This window comes from Phocoena sinus, chromosome 13, assembly GCF_008692025.1.
Source record: "Phocoena sinus isolate mPhoSin1 chromosome 13, mPhoSin1.pri, whole genome shotgun sequence".
Taxonomy (NCBI): Eukaryota; Metazoa; Chordata; class Mammalia; order Artiodactyla; family Phocoenidae; genus Phocoena; species Phocoena sinus.
This window is the reverse complement of record NC_045775.1, coordinates 52,034,937-52,055,846: the sequence shown is the minus strand read 5'-3', so window position 1 is coordinate 52,055,846 and position 20,910 is coordinate 52,034,937. Positions and strand designations below refer to the sequence as shown.

At 38.0% G+C, this 20,910-nt stretch overlaps 1 protein-coding gene across 5 annotated transcripts in view; it reads left to right on the top strand.

Annotated features, from left to right (window-relative positions):
• Positions 1–20,910, top strand: part of USP34 (ubiquitin specific peptidase 34) — a 234,585-nt gene that overhangs the window by 65,720 nt on the left and 147,955 nt on the right. For all 5 annotated transcript variants that reach the window (XM_032653399.1, XM_032653400.1, XM_032653401.1 and 2 more), the window contains exons 7-10: positions 2,225–2,417; positions 3,565–3,626; positions 13,800–13,881; positions 13,969–14,061. In XM_032653399.1, coding sequence (XP_032509290.1) covers positions 2,225–2,417; positions 3,565–3,626; positions 13,800–13,881; positions 13,969–14,061 — 430 coding nt within the window. The remainder of the gene's footprint in view (positions 1–2,224; positions 2,418–3,564; positions 3,627–13,799; positions 13,882–13,968; positions 14,062–20,910) is intronic.

Genomic DNA, 20,910 nt, shown 5'->3' with positions numbered 1-20,910 from the left:
GGAATAGGACTTCCCTGGTGGCACAGTGGTTAAGAATCCACCTGTCAATGTAGGGGAGATGGGTTCGAGCCCTGGTCTGGGAAGATCCCATATGCCGCAGAGCAGCTAAGCCTGTGTGCTACAACTACTGAGCCCATATGCTGCAACTACTGAAGCCCACATGCCTAGGGCCCATGCTCCGCAACAAGAGAAGCCACCGCAATGAGAAGCCTGTGTACCGCAAAGAAGAGTAGCCCCCACTCGCCACAACTAGAGAAAGCACGAGGGCAGCAATGAAGACCCATCACAGCCAAAAATAAATAAAGTTTTAAAAAACCTCATGGGTGGGCTTCCCTGGTGGCGCAGTGTTTGAGAGTCTGCCTGCCGATGGAGGGGACGCAGGTTCATGCCCCGGTCCGAGAAGATCCCACATACTGTGGAGTGGCTGGACCCGTGAGCCATGGCCGCTGAGCCTGCACATCTGGAGCCTCTGCTCCGCAATAGGAGAGGCCACAACAGTGAGAGGCCCACGTACCGCAAAAAAAAAAACCTCATGGGAATAAATGAGGTCATCTGGGGAGAGAATGTAGAAAGAAAATAGAAGTGAATCTAGGGGACTTCCCTGGTGTTCCAGCGGGTAAGACTCCATGCTCCCAATGCAGGGGGCCCGGGTTCGATCCCTGGTCAGGGAACTAGATCCCACATGCATGCTGCAACTGAGTCCACATGCTGCAACAAAGATCCCGCATGCCGCAACTAAGACCTGGCATGGCCTAAATTAAAAAAAAAGAAGTGGGGCTTCCCTGGTGGCACAGTGGTTGAGAGTCCGCCTGCCGATGCAGGGGATACGGGTTCGTGCCCCGGTCCAGGAGGATCCCACATGCCGCAGTGCGGCTGGGCCCGTGAGCCATGGCCGCTGAGCTGTGTGTCCGGAGCCTGTGCTCCGCGACGGGAGAGGCCACAACAGTGAGAGGCCCGCGTACCGCAAAAAAAAAAAGAAGTGAATCTAGGATGGAGTGCTATATCAGTTTGCTTTTGCTGTGTGAGAAAACACCCAAAACTAGTAGCTTAAAATAACAGCCATTTATTTATTTATTTATTTATTTTTTTAAACAGCCATTTATTATTTGTCACAGTTCTCTGGTTGGCTAGCTTTTCTGATCTGGGCTGACTTGGCTGGACCTGGGTGCTCTGTGATAGATAACCTCAGTCATTTGTCCTCTGGTTGGCAGGCTGATTGGTCTTGAGTGGGGAAGGGTGCTCATATGTATCTTGGCAGTTGGCTGGATGTCAGTTGGGGCATTAGCCATGTCTCTCTCATCCAGCAGGCTATCCTGAGTCCTTTTCTCAGTGGTGGAAGAGTTCCCAGCAAGAGAGGGCAAGCTCAAAGGCTTTTTAAGCTTCTGCTTATGTTACATCTCTTAATACCCCACTGGGCAAAGGAACCTTCATGGCAAAGCTCAGATGCAAGGAAGTAGAGGAATAAATGACACATTTGTTGGGAAGAGTGGTAAAGTCACATTGCAAAGACTACTATATAAAGTGATGGGAGGAATTTGGAGCCTTTCTGCAATCCATTACAAGCCCTGAGGAGCAATAATGTTGAAAGCTTGGGTACAGGAGGAGGGACCAACGAAATAGAATAGGCAGGGCCTGAGAGGAAAACCAGTGGTTTGTGATTTTTGAAAGCCAAAAAAGAATGATGTTTAAAATGTACACAGTTTGAAGAATTTTGGCTGTGTTGGGGAGTAGATGTACTATTTATATGAACTCAACTGAAATTTACTAAAACAGGAGCTGTATACATGACAGGTACTAGAGAATAGTAGAGCTTTACTGGAGGTGCAGGTGCAGAATCCGATGTTAAATGACTTGGCTCTGTGCAGTTCCTCCCTCCCTTCCTCCCTCCCTCTTCGTCCCTCCCTTCCTTCCTCTCCCTCCCTGCTTTCCCCTCCCTCCCTCCCTCCCTCCCTCCCTCCCTCCCTCCCTCCCTTCCATGTTGTGTTAGGCTTTGCAGTTCCTGATTTATGTTGGACTCTCAGCAAAGGACACATTGCCACAGGTCACAATCCTTGAAGCATTACTTAGAAATAGTTTAAATTGGGAGTATTAATCCCAGGATTCCAGGTTCTACTGTACTTAACAGTTTGGAGGTATGGAGCAAAGGAATATTATTGAATTATTGAGTGGTCTTCAGAAATAGTTTGCAAGTTTTTGTGTATGTTGTATTTCTGTATCATTTCAGGTATTTATGCAAGCTCTCTGATCAGGAGTTAAGACAGAGTGCGGCTCGCAACATGGCTGACTTAATGTGGAGCACAGTGAAAGAACCATTGGACACGACGTTATGCTTTGATAAAGAAAGCCTAGATCTTGCATTTAAGTACTTTATGTCACCTACTTTGACTATGAGGTTGGCTGGATTAAGTCAGATAACGGTAAGCTGTATTTGCTTTATTTTTGGTAATTTTTTGTTTGTCCTCTCAGACTATCATCATTATAATAATACCTAGTATTTATGGAGCCAGGCTAGTGGCCAGTATACCTAGTGCTAGTGGCATAAATACCTAGTATTTATGCCATGCTAGGCATTGTGCTAAGTACTTTACATGCATTACTTTGTGTGACCCTTACAAATAATTTCTATATGTTCTCTTTTTCCCTATTTTAAATACGAGGAGACTGAGGCTTAGATTTAGAAGGTTTTGTACCTTAGGTCTTTTTGATTTCTTTCACTTTTTTTTTAACTGTTCAGTTTTTTGCATTTAGAAAGCAGTGTTTTCAGAGAGAAAAAGAGTCGGAGATTATAAGTAGTTAATTAATTTTCCAGGCAGAAGCCACAGATTATTGGGCCATAAACCAAATTTGACTAACAGAAATGTTTGGTTTGCACAGTAGCAAGTACTGTTTTAAATAGGGAGAAATACATATTATTGGCTTCTCCTGGAGGGGCGGGGTGGGTAGAAAGACCTAGTGTCTTTGGGTCTGTCTTCTTGCATGACAACAATTTACTAGAACTAAGTAGTTAGCTGCATTTTTTAGAATGGATATATTTTCTCTGGTTTACCAAGGTCTGCATTAGGTTTACTCCTTTACATTTGGGGCCTGTTTTTGTAGTGTAGTTATTCTGAAGTAGCTAGATTGTACCCATGTATTGAATTTTGTGACCTAGATTTTACCCATGTATTGGACTTTGTAAGTGTTGAAAACACTTAATGACAGTTTCCCAAATCAAATCTTAAAAGTGTATGTCTAGGAATCCTTTCCCGAAATTCGGTTTGTAATGACATGTTACTTGCTGCCTTGCATTAGATTTTTGTGTTTTTCCCTTGTTCAGCTTTTTCTCTAGCATACTTAGTGGAATAAAGCCTAAGTATTACTTGTGGAATGAATTAGTGTTTAAAAATGATAAAGGAAATAGACTAATTGGGAAGTATATATGTATATCTGATTACCTATCTTATATTTTATACTTTTGATCTGGTTATTGATTATGATCTACATGTATCAAACTGTGTTGGCAATTGCTAACATATGCAAGAATAATTTTGGAAAAAATCTTTAATTTCTTTTCTCTATTTATAGAATCAACTTCACACCTTCAATGATGTGTGCAATAATGAATCATTGGTATCAGACACAGAAACGTAAGTAGGAGCATTAATTTATGCATAAGTACTATTTTAATGTGTAGCTGTTTATATGGTAAATGTAATTGACTTTATTAGATTTGAAGTGTTTACTAGAAATTCTTTGCCTTGTGGCTTCATCTGTACAGTCTTTAACAAGCTTTCAGAGGAATATATTGCAATACTTCTCTTTTTAAAAAAATATATCGTGTTATTTTTCACAAAATGCAAAGGGAGACTATTTATACAGGAGAATTTAATAGTAAAGAGTATGGTACAGATAGTTTTCAGAAACCACACTTGATGCAGGAAAGGATCTCATTTAACACATTTTTCTGGGGAAAAAACGAAGTTCATGATGCTCATGTATGAAAAGAAGTAGTTTTTATAGCTTAGGGCTTTTTAAAGTACTTAAAAATATTTATTTTTTCCAATATTTATTCCATTTAGTTGTCCATCCAGTATAGAAATCATTTTTTAAATCTCGGTAGTAATATTTTCTGTTTGAACAGAGTTACATAGTTTTGTTTTGTTTTTTTTTTACATAGTTTTTTGTTTGTTTTTTCTGTGCCGCTGTGTGGCTTGCAGGATCTTAGTTCTCCAACCAGGGATCAAACACGTTCCCTCGGCAGTGAAAGTGCGGAGTCTTAACCACTGGACCGCCAGGGAATTCCCCAGAGTTACAAAGTCTTAAGGTGTTAGAAAATTTGTAATTATATGAATGAGTCATATTTTTGCTTTACTGTAACTTTTATGCATTGATCTTAGTTTTGCTCTATGGAGCTGATCTCAGTTGAACCCAGCCCTTCTTGAATTTGGAAACCAGAGACTATGTCTCTGCTTTTTCCCTCACATATTATGGTTTTTAGATTTATCACCAGACAAGTCATTCACTCTTGGCAACATTCTTTGTCAGTGGTGCCTTAAAATGTGTGGCCTAGAATTGGTAGTAGCATTATAAATTATGGGTCATACTAGGAGTGCTATTTCACACAGTCAAGATATTATATAGATTATGTCCAATGTATGTAAAACTACAGCTCTGGATTTCCCATTTGACCCCTCAGTACCCACCCTCCAACCCCTTCAGACTGCCTCTAGGAGAATCTTAAAATTGCCAATGCAGTAATCACTCCCTATCCCTGCAAAAAGACAAAAAATAAAAACAACATCCTGGAATCACTCGTGCAGTAACCCCACATGTCCAGGTTAGGTCTCTGTGTTGCTGTTGATAGAGAAAAGAATGAATTCCATTCAAAAATGTGTAAGGTTTATACATACTAAAGATATGCTTAAGAGGGAGGAGAGTAAAAGTTTTGAGGAATAGTGGGTAGGACAGTTTAAGTTGGGAAGAGAAGGGTCTGTACAGTGTGAAAAGATTGGAGCAAATACAAAAAGTGATAAATATTGTCGAAGCCTGTGAATTGGGTCTCTCTTTTTAAGCAGTTTTATTAAGATACAGATACATATCATAAAACTCACCTGTTTTTATAATGAATTTTAGAAAATTTACACAGTTGTGCAACTATCATCACAGTACAGTTCTAGAACATTTACATCACTTCAGAAAGGTCCCTTTTGCCCATTTGTAGTCAATCCCCATTCTCCCCACCACCCCCAACCCAGGGCCGCACCACATGGCACGTGGCATCTTAATTCCCTGCCCAGGGATCGAACCCGTGCCCCCTGCAGTGGAAGCTCAGCCTTAACTGCTGGACTGCCAGGGAATTCCTTCAATCCCCATTCTTATTGCCAGCCCCACTAACCTTCTTTGTCTCTATTGATTTGCTCTTTTTTGGCATTTCCTATCAATGGACTCATACGACAGTGTTTTTTTCCATTGCCACCTTTCACTTATACTGTTTTTCTTGAGGTTCATTCATGTTGTGGTGTGAATCAGTACTTTGTTCCTTTTTATTGCCGAATAGTATTACATTATGTAGCTATATCCCATTTTGTTTATCCTTTTACCAAAGTTGATGGATATTTGAATGTTTCTACTTTTTGATTAGCATGAATAATGCTGCTTTAAACATTTGTGTACAGTCTTTTTGTGGACATATGTTTTCATTTCTCTTGGTTAGATACGTAGGAGTGTGATCACTGGTTTGTAAGATCATTTTATGTTTAACTTTTAAAGAAACTGTCAAAATGTTTTCCAACATTTCTGTATTATTTTATATTCCCACTAGCAATGTATGAGAGGGTTCCAGTTTTCCCCCCAGTCTTGTCAGCACTTGTTTTTATCTTTTTGATTATAGCCATCATAGTGGGTATAAAGTGGCATTTCATTATTATTATTATTTATTTATTTATTTTTTGCGGTACGCGGGCCTCTCACTGCCGTGGCCTCTCCCGTTGCGGAGCACAGGCTCCGGACGCGCAGGCTCAGCGGCCATGGCTCACGGGCCCAGCCGCTCCGCGGCATGTGGGATCTTCCCAGACCGGGGCACGAACCCGTGTCCCCTGCATCGGCAGACAGACTCTCAACCACTGCGCCACCAGGGAAGCCCTCATTATGGTTTTAATTTACATTTGCCTAATTACTAAGGATGTGGAACATCTTTTTATATGGTTATTTGCCATTCTATTTCTTCTTCACTGAATTGTTCACTTTTTGCCTAGCTTTTAGTTGGGTTATTTGTCTTGTTTTATAGATTAGCATATGATCTGTACCACAGAATATTCATATGTGCTTAAGAAGACTGTTTATTCAGCTCTTGTTGTATGGAGTGTTCAGTAGATGTCTTTTAGGTCTAATGAGTTTGTAATATTGTTTGTCTTCTATATCCTTGTTGATTTTTTTACCTACACTTGTTCTATTCCATTATCAAAAGTAGGGCATTGAAGTCTCCAACTTCAGTTTATCCTCATCTGTGGATTTTGTTTTTATTAATTTGCCTATTTGCTGCAATTTATTTGTGAACCCCAAATCAGTACTTTTGGTGCCCTCACGGTCATTTGCGGAAATGCACAGAGCAGTAAAAAATGAGTCTCCCAACATGCACATTTCCAACTGAAGTCATACAAGGTGATGCTCTGCGTTGTTTTAGTGCTGGTACAGAAATGACCAGAGGAAGGAAGTGGTAGGAGGCAGTGCAGTATAGGGCAAGAAGCTCTGGCTCTGGGCCGGTTGGAGGGATATGAATCCCAAGTCTAGCACATGGTATTGGGGCAGCCTCAGTAAAGTCACCTCAACACTTCTGAAGTTCATTTTCTCTTTTGTAAAATAGAGAAAATAGAATCTGATAAGTTATTTTTAGGATTTAAGATTCAAGGGTTCAACATGAGTAAATTTACTGCAGCAATTTTGTAGAACTCAGCTGCCATGAGTAACAAGAGTTGACTGTATTGTTTTTTTGTCCTTTCAGTTCTATGGTGAAATATTATATACAATGGAATTCTATTCAGCCATAAAAAAGAATGAAATCTTGCCATTTATAGTAACATGGATGGACCTTGAGGGCATTATACTAAGTGAAATAGTCAGAGAAAGACATCATATGATCTCATTTATGTACGGACTTTAAAAACAAAAATGCTGAGATCAGCTCAGTGCTTTGTGACCACCTAGAGGGGTGGGATAGGGAGAGTGGGAGGGAGACGCAAGAGGGAGGGGATATGTGGATACATGTATACATATAGCTGATTCACTTTGTTATACAGCAGAAACTAGCACAACGTTGTAAAGCAATTATATTCCAATAAAGATGTTAAAAAAAAAAAAAAAAGGAAAAAACCCCCAAAACCCTAAGCTTATAGACACAGAGAACAAATTGGTAGTTTCAGAGGTGTGGAGGTCAGAGGAGGGCAAAACAGGTGAAGGAGGTCAAAAGGTACAAATTTCTAGTTATGAAATAAATGTCATGAGGATAGTAATGTATAGCATGGTGGCTATAGTTGATAATATAGTATTGCATATTTGAAAGTTGCTAGGAGAGTAGATCTTAAAAGCCCTCATCACAAGGGAAAAAATTTTTTTCTAACTGTATATGATGATGGGTGTTGACTTACTGTGGTGATCATTTAGCAATATATACAAATATTGAATCATTATGTTGTACACTTGAAACTAATATAATGTTATATGTCAGTTGTACCTCAATTATAAAAAGAGTTTTTAGAAAAAGAGGATCAAATAAAAGAAAGCAACATTGAGAGATCATTGGAATACGCAAATGAGAGCCACGTCATTTTTCTGAGGGAACGGGGTAGGGGGAAGGATGTTGATGGTCTATCTGTGATGGCATTTTTACATAAAGGGAAGAGCCTCCCTTGCATTGTTCTGACTGAAGTGGGAACTTCAAAACAAATCTTAGTTTTGTGAAACATCTTTCTTTTTTTTTTTTTTTATGAAACATCTTTCTTTAAAGGAGTTCTGCAAACGGATTGTAGAACAAATTGTGTATCTAAAGTTACTATATAAGATTTGCATTTAATCAAACCCTCTGTCTTCTTCCAGTCAAAGGCAAACAGCTAGTCATATTATTGCACTGAGTCATTCTTTTAAAGAGAATCCACTCTAGGAAGCACTTGATGCTAATGACATGTTCTTTTTACCCATTAAAGCAGTGGGTGACAATAATTTAAAAAAATATTCAGGGGTTCAGTATTAGCTAATTCAGTGCAGTGACGTTATAGAATATAACTGCCAAGAGTAGTAGGAATTGGCTATATTTCTTTTTCTCCCTTCAGTTCTGTTGGTTTTTGCTTCATGTACTTTAGGACATTTTGTTGGGTACATATATGTTTATAGTTGTTATGTTCCTGATAATTTCATCCTTTCATCATTATAAAATGTCCCTCTTTGTCTCTTTAAAACAATTTTTAGTTTAGTGTATTTTGTTTGATATTAGTATAGCCACTGCAGCTTTATTATGCTTACTGTTTTCATGGTATATCTTTTTCCATCCTCTTACTTTCAACCTGTTTGTTTTTGGATCTAAAGTATGTCTCTTGGAGGTAGCATTTGGTTGGATTGAAGAAGAAAAAAAAATCCACTCCTACCATCTCTCCCTTTTGATAGGAGTATCTCTTAATATTATATAGTTGGATTTATGCCTGCCATTTTGCTGTTGGGTTTTTGTATGTCTTCCTCAAAAATTTTTTTTTCTGTTTCTCCTTTACTGCCTTATTTTGCAGTATGTCAGTATATGGTAGTACAGTTGTCCCTTGGTATATGTGGGGGATTGGTTCCAGGATCACCTGCGGATACCAAAATCTGCAGATGCTCAACTTCCTTATATAAAGTCATGTAGTGTTTGCATGTAATCTGTACATATCCTCCTGTATACTTTAAATCATCTCTTGATTACTTACAATACCTAATACAATGTAGGTGTTATGTAAATAGTTGCAGGCATTTGGCAAATTCACGTTTTGCCTTTTGGAACTTTCTGGAATTTTAAGAAATATTTTTGATCCTCTGTTGGTTGCATCTATGGATGCAGAACCCATGGATACAGAGAGAGTACTGTATACCATTTTAATTCCATTTTTTTATACTTTAAAAATTATTTTGCCAGTGGTTGCTTTATGGGTTACAATATGCATTTTAATTTAATACTGTCTACTTCAGATTAATCACAATTCTAGTAAAATATAGGAACAGTGCTTCAGTATAGCTCTATTCCTTTGTTTCTGATAAGTCAGCTGCGAATCTTATTGTGGTTCTTTTCTATGTGCTTAGTTCTTTTTCTCTTGCTGCTTTTAAGATTTTTCTGTTGCTCTTTGGCTTTTAAGAGTTTGATGTCTCTGGGTGTTGATATCCTTGTGTTTATCTTAGTTGGCGCTTGTGATTCTTGGCTGTGTAGATGAACATTTTTCATCAAATTTGGGATGTTTGACCATAGTTTCTTCAAATTTTCTTTCTGTTCTCCTTACTCCTTCTGGGAGTCCCAGTATATATATGTTTCCAGAGCCCTGAATGATTGTTACTGATATCATTGTCCAGTTCTATGCTTGCTCAGTTATAGTTACAGTTCTCGGCTGTGACAAAAGTCCCTGAGTCTCCTTTCAGTGTTTTTCAAGAAACTGAAAGAATGGGATTTATTTTTTAGAATTATTTTTAGTTGTTGAATTGTCTTTTTTTTTTTTTTTTTTTTTTTTTTATGCGTTACGCGGGCCTCTCACTGTTGTGGCCTCTCCCGTTGCGGAGGACAGGCTCCGGACGCGCAGGCTCAGCGGCCATGGCTCACGGGCCCAGCCGCTCTGCGGCATGTGGGATCTTCCCAGACCGGGGCACGAACCCGTGTCCCCTGCATCGGCAGGCGGACTCTCAACCACTGCGCCACCAGGGAAGCCCGAATTGTCTTTTTGTATGTTAAACATCATAGAGTTGATTCATGGATCATAGCTTCTGTTAGGTTACTCAGAAATAGGTAAAATATACCACTACTAGTTTTATTTTAATGTTTTACCCTTTGAGGTCATATATCTAATTCATAGCTTTTTAAAAATCTTCAGAATAATTTTAAAATTAAATATAATTCTTCTATGGATAAACAAGAAAAATTGTTCAGTCCTTCCAGTTTTTCTGTGTATAATTTACATAGCTGAAAAAACTTGGGGTCTTTTCACTGCTCATCCTATTTTGAAACCGTTTTTCTTCTCCCCACAATATACATATCACTACTATTTTCTTTAGCTGTTCTTCTGTAGTAGCCATTTAAATTTTTTTTAAAGCATTGCTCTGAAAGGGCCTATCTCAATTAAATAAATTGAATCAACAGTTAATGACCTTCCAAAACAAAGTACCAGGACCAGATGGGTTCATTGGTAAATTTAACCAAATATTTAAGGAAGAAATTATACCAGTTCTCTATAGTCTTTTTCAGAAGATAGCAGAGGGAAACCTTACTCATTGAGTCCAGCATTACCCTAATACCAAAACCAGACAAAAGCATTACAAAAAAACGACAGACCAGTACTTCCCATGAACGTACATATAAAAATCCTCATAAAATATTAGCAAATCGAATCCAGCAAGGTATAAAAAGAATTATACACCACAACCAAGTGAGATTTAGCTCAGGTATTCAAGGCTGGTTCAGCGTTTCAAGATCAATTAATGTAAAGTCAAAATTTTGACAAGGTCAAATTTTATCATTCATGATAGAAAAACCTCTCAGTAAACTAGGCATAGAGAGGAGCTTCATCAACATGTTAAAGAACATCTACAAAACCTCCTACAGCTAACATCATACTTAATGATGTGAAGGTCAAAGCTGTTTCACTAAGGTCAGGAACAAGGAAAGGGTGTCCACTCTCACCATTGCTTTTCAGCATTGTACTGGAAAGTCCTACCTGATGCAACAAGACAAGAAAAGGAAATAAAAGGTGTATAGATTAGGAAGGCAGAAGTAAAACTGTCTTTGATCACAGATGACCTGATCATTTATGTAGAAAATCTGAAAGAATTGACAGTCTCATGGAACTAATGAGCATTTATAGCAGGATTGCAGGATACAAAGTTAGTAATCAAAAGTCAGTCACGGGCTTCCCTGGTGGCGCAGTGGTTGAGAGTCGCCTGCCGATGCAGGGGACACGGGTTCGTGCCCCGGTCTGGGAAGATTCCACATGCTGCGGAGCGACTAGGCCCGTGAGCCATGGCCACTGAGCCTGCACGTCCGGAGCCTGTGCTCCGCAACGGGAGAGGCCACAACAGTGAGAGGCCTGCGTACTGCAAAAAAAAAAAAAAAAAAAAAAAAAAATTCGTATATATCAGCAGTGAACAAATAGAATTTGAAATTTAAAATACAATACCATTTACATTAACACCACAAAAAATGAAATACTTAGGTATAAATCTAACAATATGAAAAGGTCTATATGAGGAAAATAACAAAACTCTGATGAAAGATAGCAAAGATGAGCTAAATAAATGGAGAGATATTCCATGTCTATTGATAGGAAGACTTAAAATTGTAAAGGTATCAGTCCTTTCCAACTTGATCTGTAGATTCATTGCAGTCTCAATCAAAATCAAAGTAAGTTATTTTGTGGATCTCGACAAACTGATTCTAACATTTGTTTAAATAGAGAGGCAAAAGACCCAGAGTAGCCAACACAGTTTTGACAGGAAACAACAAAGTTGGAGGACCGACATTACCCACCTTCAAGAGTTACTGTAAAATTACAGTGATCAAGACAGTGCAGTATTGGTGAAAGAACAGACAAATAGGTCAATGGAACAGAATACAGTGCTCAGAAATAGGCCCATATAAATATAGTCAGCTGATATTTAACAAAGGAGCAAAGACAGTAGTACAAAGCAGCAGAGATAGGGTTTTCAACAAATGGTGCTGAAACAATTGGACAACCACATGGGAAAAAAAATCTAGACCCTTCACAAAAATTAATTCAAAATCTCACACCCTTCACAAAAATTAATTCAAAATGGACGACACACCTAAACGTAGAATGTAAAACTATAACGCTCCTAAAAGATAACATAGGAAAAAATCTAGATGACCTTGGGTATGGTGGTAACCTTTTGAGTTCAACACCATGATCCATGAATTGGTAAGCTGGACTTCTTTAAAAATAAAAACTTCTGCTCTGCGAAAGACAATGTCAAGAGAATGAGAAGACAGCCGTAGACAGGGGAAAATACTTGTAAAAGACACATCTGTTAAAGGACTGTTATCCAAAATATACACAGAACTCTTAAAAATTTAACAGTAGGAAAATGAACAATCTGATTAAAAAATACACTGACTTTAGCAGACACCCCACCAAAGAAGACATACAGATGGCAAATGAGCACATGCAAAGATGCTCCTCTTTCATCAGGGAAATATAAATCAAAACAACGATGAGATTGCATAACATGCCTATTGGAATGGTCAAAATCCAGAACACTGATAACACCAAATGCTGACAAGGATGTGGAGCAACAGGAACTCTGATTCACCGCTGGTGGGAATGCAAGAAGGTACAGCCACTTTGGAAGACAGTTTCATAGTTTCTTAAAAAACTCAGCGTACTCTTCCCATATGATCCAGCAGTCATGTTCCCTGGCATTTATCCAAAGGAATTGAAAACATGTCCACACAAAAACCTGCACACGGGTGATTATAGCAGCTTTATTCATAATTGCTCAAACCTGGAAGAGACCAAATGGGCTAATGACAAATGAAAGAAAATGAATAAATCTTAATGCTGAGTGAAAGAATCTAAATTTTATAAAGCAGTACATCCTGTATCTTTTTTTTATATGAAGTTCTAGAAAATGAAAACTATGTAATAACAGAAAGCACATCATTGGTTGTCTGGGCAGTGGATTGTGGGAGCTGAGAAAAAGAGGGATTAAAAAGGGGCATAAAGAAACTTTTTGGGTTGATGTGTTTGTTATCTTGGCAGTGCTGATGGATTCATAGATGTATATTTAAGTTTAAATTCATTGAACTATATACTTTAAATATGTTTAGTTTACTATATTTCATATCTCAAAGCTGTAAAAGACAAATTAACTGATAAACTTACATTACCTTATTGGTAACATAATAATTTAATTTTCTGTGCCAGTGATTTATTACTCTAAAAGAATTGATAGCTCTTTTTACAAAATGAAGGATAATCTAAAACTGTTCAAAAATAAAAAGTTTACTTTTTGAAATGAAAGATGAGTTGTTCCCAAGTGTAACCAAGTGTTCTGAACAGTCAGTTGATAACTTTAGGGATCACATTAGCAGAACCTTCGTTAATATCAGGCAGGAATGAGACTTGCCATTTGGCTTGGAGATTCTTCTTTTTTTCTTCCCCCACCCTTTTGGTAACCTACTTTTCTGATGTTATCTTACCATAGAGGACATATGGGGAAACCTTCCCTGAATGCCTCAGTGCCTACTATGGAAATTAAAAATGGGAAGGCAAGGTCTTTGAGTAAGAAAATACATCAGTTTTTAGGTGTTACCCTTGGTATTCTCACCTGTGTACCTGGTGTTAGTTATCCTAACTTTTCAGATTTTTTTTTTGCTTGTTTATAAATTCAGATAGTATTACCATTTCTTGTATTTCTGTTTCAGTTATTCTTCATAGTACTATTAACAGTTAATTGTATATAATCACTTCTTTATAATTGGTATGTGAACAGTTTTAGATTTTCACCTGAGTCTGCTTTTAGACATGGGAAAGATTGATACTAATACTTTCTTAAATGTATTAACTATTTTTATTACTTGACTTTAGGTCCATTGCAAAAGAACTTGCCGACTGGCTTATAAGCAACAATGTGGTAGAGCATATATTTGGACCAAATTTACATATTGAGGTTTGTGGACTAATATGTGACTTATCTGCTCTATTAAGAGAGAAGAATGCTTTTAAAAATTAACTGTAATAAGTTTTTCTTTTCCAGATTATCAAACAGTGCCAAGTGATTTTGAATTTTTTGGCAGCAGAAGGGCGACTGAGTACTCAGCATATTGACTGCATTTGGGCTGCAGCACAGGTAATATCAACAGCTTAACATAAGTGCTTCTTTATTATTTGTTCCGTTCTAAGTTCTTTACTCCCCTATAAGGTATGTTCTATTATTATCCTCATTTTGTCGCTAAAGAAACCATGCCATGGGAAAAGTTGGGGATCAAATCTATGAAATCAGGCTTCAGAGTCCTTGTCTTATCTTACTGTACTACTGGTACAATCGAAGGAAATGAGAGTCAGTCAGTTAGAGGTTCTTGGTTTATTAAGAGATAGTTTCCTATTAATTTATACAATCAATGCTTCTGTCCTGAACATTGTATTCATATGTTTTTTTCTATTATACTATTTTCTTCTTTAATTTCATTTTTTGAATAGGCACATATCCATATTGTTCAAATTTCAAAAAGTAGATATAAAAGGATATGCTATACATTTTCCCCCTCCTGCCTATGTCTCCCATGCATGCAGTTCCTAACCTCTCAGGTGCATCATAGATTTTCTATATAAATTGCCAATTGTAAACATTTCTCTTTCCCTGTCCTCTTTTCCACAGATGTATCATACTAAATGGATTTGGCTTTTTTTCACTAACAGTTTGTCCTGGAGATTATTATTCCATATCAATATATAAAACACATTTTTTCTTTTTTAGGACTGCATAGTGTTTCATTATATGCATGAACCATAATTTATTTAACCAGTTCCTGTTCATAGGCACTATTTTTTCCAATCTTTTTTATTATAAACAATGCTACAATAAGTAACTTACAGTAGTCAGCTAATGCATATGCAAAACTATTACGTAGGATACATTCCTACTTATAAGTAGTATTGTCAGGTTAAAGTAAGTGTTGTTTACTTGTGGTAGCTAATGGTGTGATAGTGCCACTCACCTTATTCTCCTCAATAATTTTTTTTTAACATCTTTATTGGAGTATAATTGCTTTACAACGTTGTGTTAGTTTACGCTGAATAACAAAGTGAATCAGCTATATGTATATATATATCCCCATATCCCCTTCCTCTCGTGTCTCTCTCCCACCCTCCCTATCCCATCCCTGTAGGTGGTCACAAAGCACCGAGCTGACCTCCCTGTGCGATGCAGCTGCTTCCCACTAGCTATTTTATATTTGGTAGTGTATATATGTCAGTGCTGTCTAACTTCGTCCCAGCTTATCCTTACCCCCTCCCCGTGTTCTCAAGTCTATTCTCTACGTCTGCGTCTTTATTCCTGTCCTGCCCCTAGGTTCGTGAGAAACTTCTTTTACAGATTCCATATATATGTGTTAGCATGTGGTACTTGTTTTTCTCGTTCTTACTTACTACACTCTGTATGAGACACTCGAGGTCCATCCACCTCTCTACAAATAACTCAATTTTGTTTCTTTTTAAGGCTGAGTGTAATATTCCATTGTATATATGTGCCACATCTTTATCCATTCATCTGTCGATGGACACTTAGGTTGCTTCCATGTCCTGGCTATTGTAAATAGAGCTGCAGTGAGCATTGTGGTACATGACTCTTTTTGAATTATGGTTTTCTCAGGGTATATGCCCAGTAGTGGGATTGCTGGGTCATACGGTAGTTCTATTTTTAGTTTTTTAAGGAATCTCCATACTGTTCTCCATAGTGGCTATACTGTTCTCCATAGTGGCTATATCAGTTTACATTCCCACCAACAGTGGAAGAGGGTTCCCTTTTCTCCACACCCTTTCCAGCATTATTGTTTGTACATTTTTTGATGGTGGCCATTCTGACCGGTGTGAGGTGATAACCTCATTGTAGTTTTGATTTGCATTTCTCTAATGATTAATGATGTTGAGCATCCTTTCATGTGTTTGTTGGCAATCTGTATATCTTCTTTGGAGAAATGTCTGTTTAGGTCTTCTGCCCATTTTTGGATTGGGTTGTTTGTTTTTTTGATATTAAGCTGCATGAACTGTTTATATATTTTGGAGATTAATCCTTTGTCAGTTGCTTCGTTTGCAAATATTTTCTCCCATTTGAGGGTTGTCTTTTAGTCTTATGTTTTCCTTTGCTGTGCAAAAGCTTTTAAGTTTCATTACGTCTCATTTGTTTATTTTTGTTTTTATTTCCCTTTTTCTAGGAGGTGGGTCAAAAAGGATCTTGCTGTGATTTATGTCATAGAGTATTCTGCCTATGTTTTCCTCTAGGAGTTTGATAGTGTCTGGCCTTACATTAAGGTCTTTAATGCATTTGGAGTTTAATTTTGTATATGGTGTTAGGGAGTGTTCTAATTTCATTCTTTTACATGTAGCTGCCCAGTTTTCCCACCACCACTTACTGAAGAGGCTGTCTTTTCTCCATTATATATTATTGCCTCCTTTAACAAAGATATGGTTATCTTTGAGAGATTATCATATCATAACATGCACATAACATGCACATATGTTATCATATGTGCATGGGTTTATCTCTGGGCTTTCTGTCCTGTTCCATTGATCTTTATTTCTCTTTTTGTGCCAGTACCATACTGTCTTGATTACTGTAGCTTTGTAGTATAGCTACAAAGTCTTAAGTCTGAAGTCAGGGAGCCTGATTCCTCTAGCTCTGTTTTTTCTTTTTTTTTTTTTTTTGCGGTACGCAGGCCTCTCACTGTTGTGGCCTCTCCCGTTGCGGAGCACAGGCTCCAGGTGCGCAGGTTCAGCGGCCATGACTCATGGGCCCAGCCAGGCCGCGGCATGTGGGATCTTCCCAGACCTGGGCACGAACCCGTTTCCCCTGCATCGGCAGGCAGACTCTCAACCACTGTGCCACCAGGGAAGCCCCTGTTTTTTTTTAAGATTGCTTTGGCTATTGGGGGTCTTTTGTGTTTCCATACAAATTGCGAAATTTTTTTGTTGTAGTTCTGTGAAAGATGCCATTGGTAGTATGATAGGGATTGCATTGAATCTGTAGATTGCTTTGGGTAGTATAGTCATTTTCACAATGTTGATTCTTCCAATCCAAGAACATGGTATATCTCTCCATCTGTTTGTATCATCTTTAATTTCTTTCATCAGTGTCTTATGGTTTTCTGCATACAGGTCTTTTGTCTCCTTAGGTAGGTTTATTCCAAGGTATTTTATTCTTTTTGTTGCAGTGGTAAATGGGAGTGTTTCCTTAATTTCTCTTTCAGATTTTTCATCATTAGTGTATAGGAATGCAAGAGATTGCTGCGCATTAATTCTGTATTCTGCTGCTTTACCAAATTCATTGCTTAGCTCTAGTAGTTTTCTGGTAGCATCTTTAGGACTCTCTGTGTATAGTATCATGTCATCTGCAGACAGTGACAGTTTTACTTCTTCTTTTCCAATTTGGATTCCTTTTATTTCTTCTCTGATTGCCATGGTTAAAACTTCCAAAACTATGTTGAATAATAGTGGTGAGAGTGGGCAACTTTGTCTTGTTCCTGATCTTAGAGGAAATGGTTTCAGTTTTTCACCATTGAGAACGATGTTGGCTGTGGGTTTGGAATATATGGCCTTTATTATGTTGCGGTAGGTTCCTTCTATGCCTACTCTCTGGAGAGTTTTTATCATAAACGAGTGAATTTTGTTGAAAGTTTTTTCTTCATCTGTTGAGATTATCGTATGGTTTTTATCCTTCAGTTTGTTAATATGGTGCATCACATTGATTGATTTGCGTATTTTGAAGAATCCTTGAATTCCTGGGATAAACACCATTTGATCATGGTGTATGATCCTTTTAATGTGCTGTTGGATTCTGTTTGCTAGTAGTTTGTTGAGGATTTTTGCATCTATGTTCATCAGTGATAGTGGCTTGTAGTTTTCTTTTTTTGTGATATCTTTGTCTGGTTTTGGTATCAGGGTGTTAGCTCTTCTCTTAACGTTTGATAGAATTCACCTGTGAAGCTATCTGATGATCCAGGGCTTTTTGTTTGTAGGAAGATTTTTATTTACAGTTTCAATTTCAGTGCTTGTGATTGGTCTGTTTATATTTTCGATTTCTTCCTTGTTCAGTCTTGGAAGGTTGTGCTTTTTTAAGAATTTGTCCATTTCTTCCAGGTTGTCCATTTTATTGGCATATAGTTGCTTGTAGAAATCTCTCATGATCCTTTGTATTTCTGCAGTGTCAGTTGTTACTTCTTTTTCATTTCTAATTCTGTTGATTTGAATCTTCTCCCTTTTTTTCTTGATGATTCTGGCTAATGGTTTATCAATTTTGTTTATCTTCTCAAAGAACCAGCTTTTGGTTTTATTGATCTTTGTTATTGTTTCCTTCATTTCTTTTTCATTTATTTCTGATCTGATCTTTCTGATTTCTCCTTCTGCTAACTCTGGGGTTTTTTTGTTCTTCTTTCTCTAATTGCATTAGGTGTAAGGTTAGATTGTTTATGTGAGATGTTTCTTGTTTCTTGAGGATTGTATTGCTATAAACTTCCCTCTTAGAACTGCTTTCGCTGCATCCCATAGGTTTTGGGTCATCTTGCTTTCATTGTCATTTGTTTCTAGGTATTTTTTGATTTCCTCTTAGATTTCTTCAGTGATCTCTTGGTTATTTAGTAGTGTATTGGTTAGCCTCCATGTGTTTGTATTTTTCATAGTTTTTTCCTGTAATTGATATCTGGTCTCATAGCTTTGTGGTTGGAAAAGATACTTGATATGATTTCAGTTTTCTTAAATTTACCAAGGCTTGATTTGTGACCGAAGAGATATGATCTGTCCTGGAGAATGTTCCATGAGCACTTGAGAAGAAAGTACATAATGTTGTTTTTGGATGGAATGTCCTGTTAATACCAATTAAGTCCATCTTGTTAAATGTGTCATTTAAAGCTTGTGTTTCCTTATTTATTTTCATTTTGGATGATCTGTTTGGTGAAAGTGGGGTGCTAAAATCCCCTACTATGATTGTGTTACTGTCAATTTCCCGTTTTATGGCTGTTAGCATTTGCCTTATGTATTGAGGTGCTCCTGTGTTGGGTGCATAAATATTTACAATTGTTATATCTTCTTGGATTGATCCCTTGATCACTGTGTAGTGTCCTTCTTTGTCTCTTGTAATAATCTTTATTTTAAAGTCAATTTTGTCTGATATGAGAATTGCTGCTCCAACTTTCTTGTGATTTCCATTTGCATGGAATATCTTTTTCCATCCCCTCACTTTCAGTCTGTATGTGTCCCTAGGTCTGAAGTGGGTCTCTTGTAGACAGCATATATATGGGTCTTGTTTTTGTATCCATTCAGCCAGTCTATGTCTTTTGGTTGAAGCATTTAATCTATTTACATGTAAGGTAATTATCAATATGTATGTTCCTATTCCCATTTTCTTAATTGTTTTGGGTTCGTTATTGTAGGTCTTTTCCTTCTCTTGTGTTTCCTGCCTAGAGAAGTTTAGCATCTGTTGTAAAGCTGGTTTGGTGGTGCTGAGTTCTCTTAACTTTCACTTGTCTGTAAAGGTTTTAATTTCTCTACCAAATCTGAATGATATCCTTGCTGGGTAGAGTAATCTTGGTTGTAGGTTTTTCCCTTTCATCACGTTAAATATGTCCTGCCACTCCCTTCTAGCTTGCAGAGGTTCTGCTGATAGATCAGCTGTTAGCCTTATGGGGATTCCCTTGTATGTTATTTGTTGCTTTTCCCTCGCTGCTTTTAATATTTTTACTTTGTATTTAATTTTTGATAGTTTGATTAATATGTATCTTGGCATGTTTCTCCTTGGATTTATCCTGTATGGGACTCTCCTTCCTGGACTTGATTGACTATTTGCTTTCCTAGGTTAGGGAAGTTTTCAACTAAAATCTCTTCAAATATTTTCTCAGGCCCTTTCTTTTCCTCTTCTTCTTCTGACACCCCTATAATTTGAATGTTGGTGCGTTTAATGTCCTAAAGGTCTCTGAGACTGTCCTCAGTTCTTCTCATTCTTTTTTATTCTGCTCTGCAGTAGTTATTTCCACTGTTTTATCTTCCAGGTCACTATCTGTTCTTCTGCCTCAGTTATTCTGCTATTAATTCCTTTTAGAGAATTTTTAATTTAGTATACTGTGTTGTTCCTCATTGTTTGTTTGCTCTTTAGTTCTTCTGGGTCCTTGTTAAACGTTTCTTGTATTTTTTCCATTGTATTTCTGAGATTTTGGATCATCTTTACTGTCATTACTCTGAATTCTTTTTCAGGTAGACTGCCTATTTCCTCTTCATTTGTTTGGTCTGGTGGGTTTTTACCTTGCTCCTTCATCTGCTTTATATTTCTCTGTCTTCTCATTTTGCTTATCTTACTGTGTTTGAGGTCTCCTTTTCAGAGGCTGCAGGTTCGTAGTTCCTGTTGTTTTTGGTGTCTGCCCCCAGTGGGTGAGGTTGGTTCAGTGGCTTGTGTAGGCTTCCTGGTGGAGGGGACTGGTGCCTGTGTTCTAGTGGGTGGGGCTGGATCTTGTCTTTCTGGTGGGCAGGACCGCATCCGTTGGTGTGTTTTGGGTTGTCTGTGAACTTAGTATGATTTTAGGCAGCCTCTCTGCTAACGGGTGGGGTTGTGTTCCTGTCTTGCTAGTTGTTTGGCATGGTGCATCAAGCACTGGAGCTTGCTGGCCGTTGGATGGAGCTGGGTTTTAGCGTTGAGATGGTGATCTCTGGGAGAGCTCTTGCTGATTGATATTACATAGGGCTGGGGGGTCTCTGGTGGTCCAGTGTCCTGAACTTGTCTCTCCCATCTCAGAGGCTCAGGCCTGACATCAGGTTGGAGCACCAAGACTCTGTCAGCCACACAGCTTGTGGAAGGGGACCAGAGCCAGCTGGAGGGGAGAGTTCTGCAGAGAAGTGAATAGGCTGCTAGATATTTTTTTTTTCTTCTTTTTAAAAATCATGTTCTTAAACTTCTTTTTATTTGCTAAACTGATGGGTGAAAAGTGTTTTCATTGAT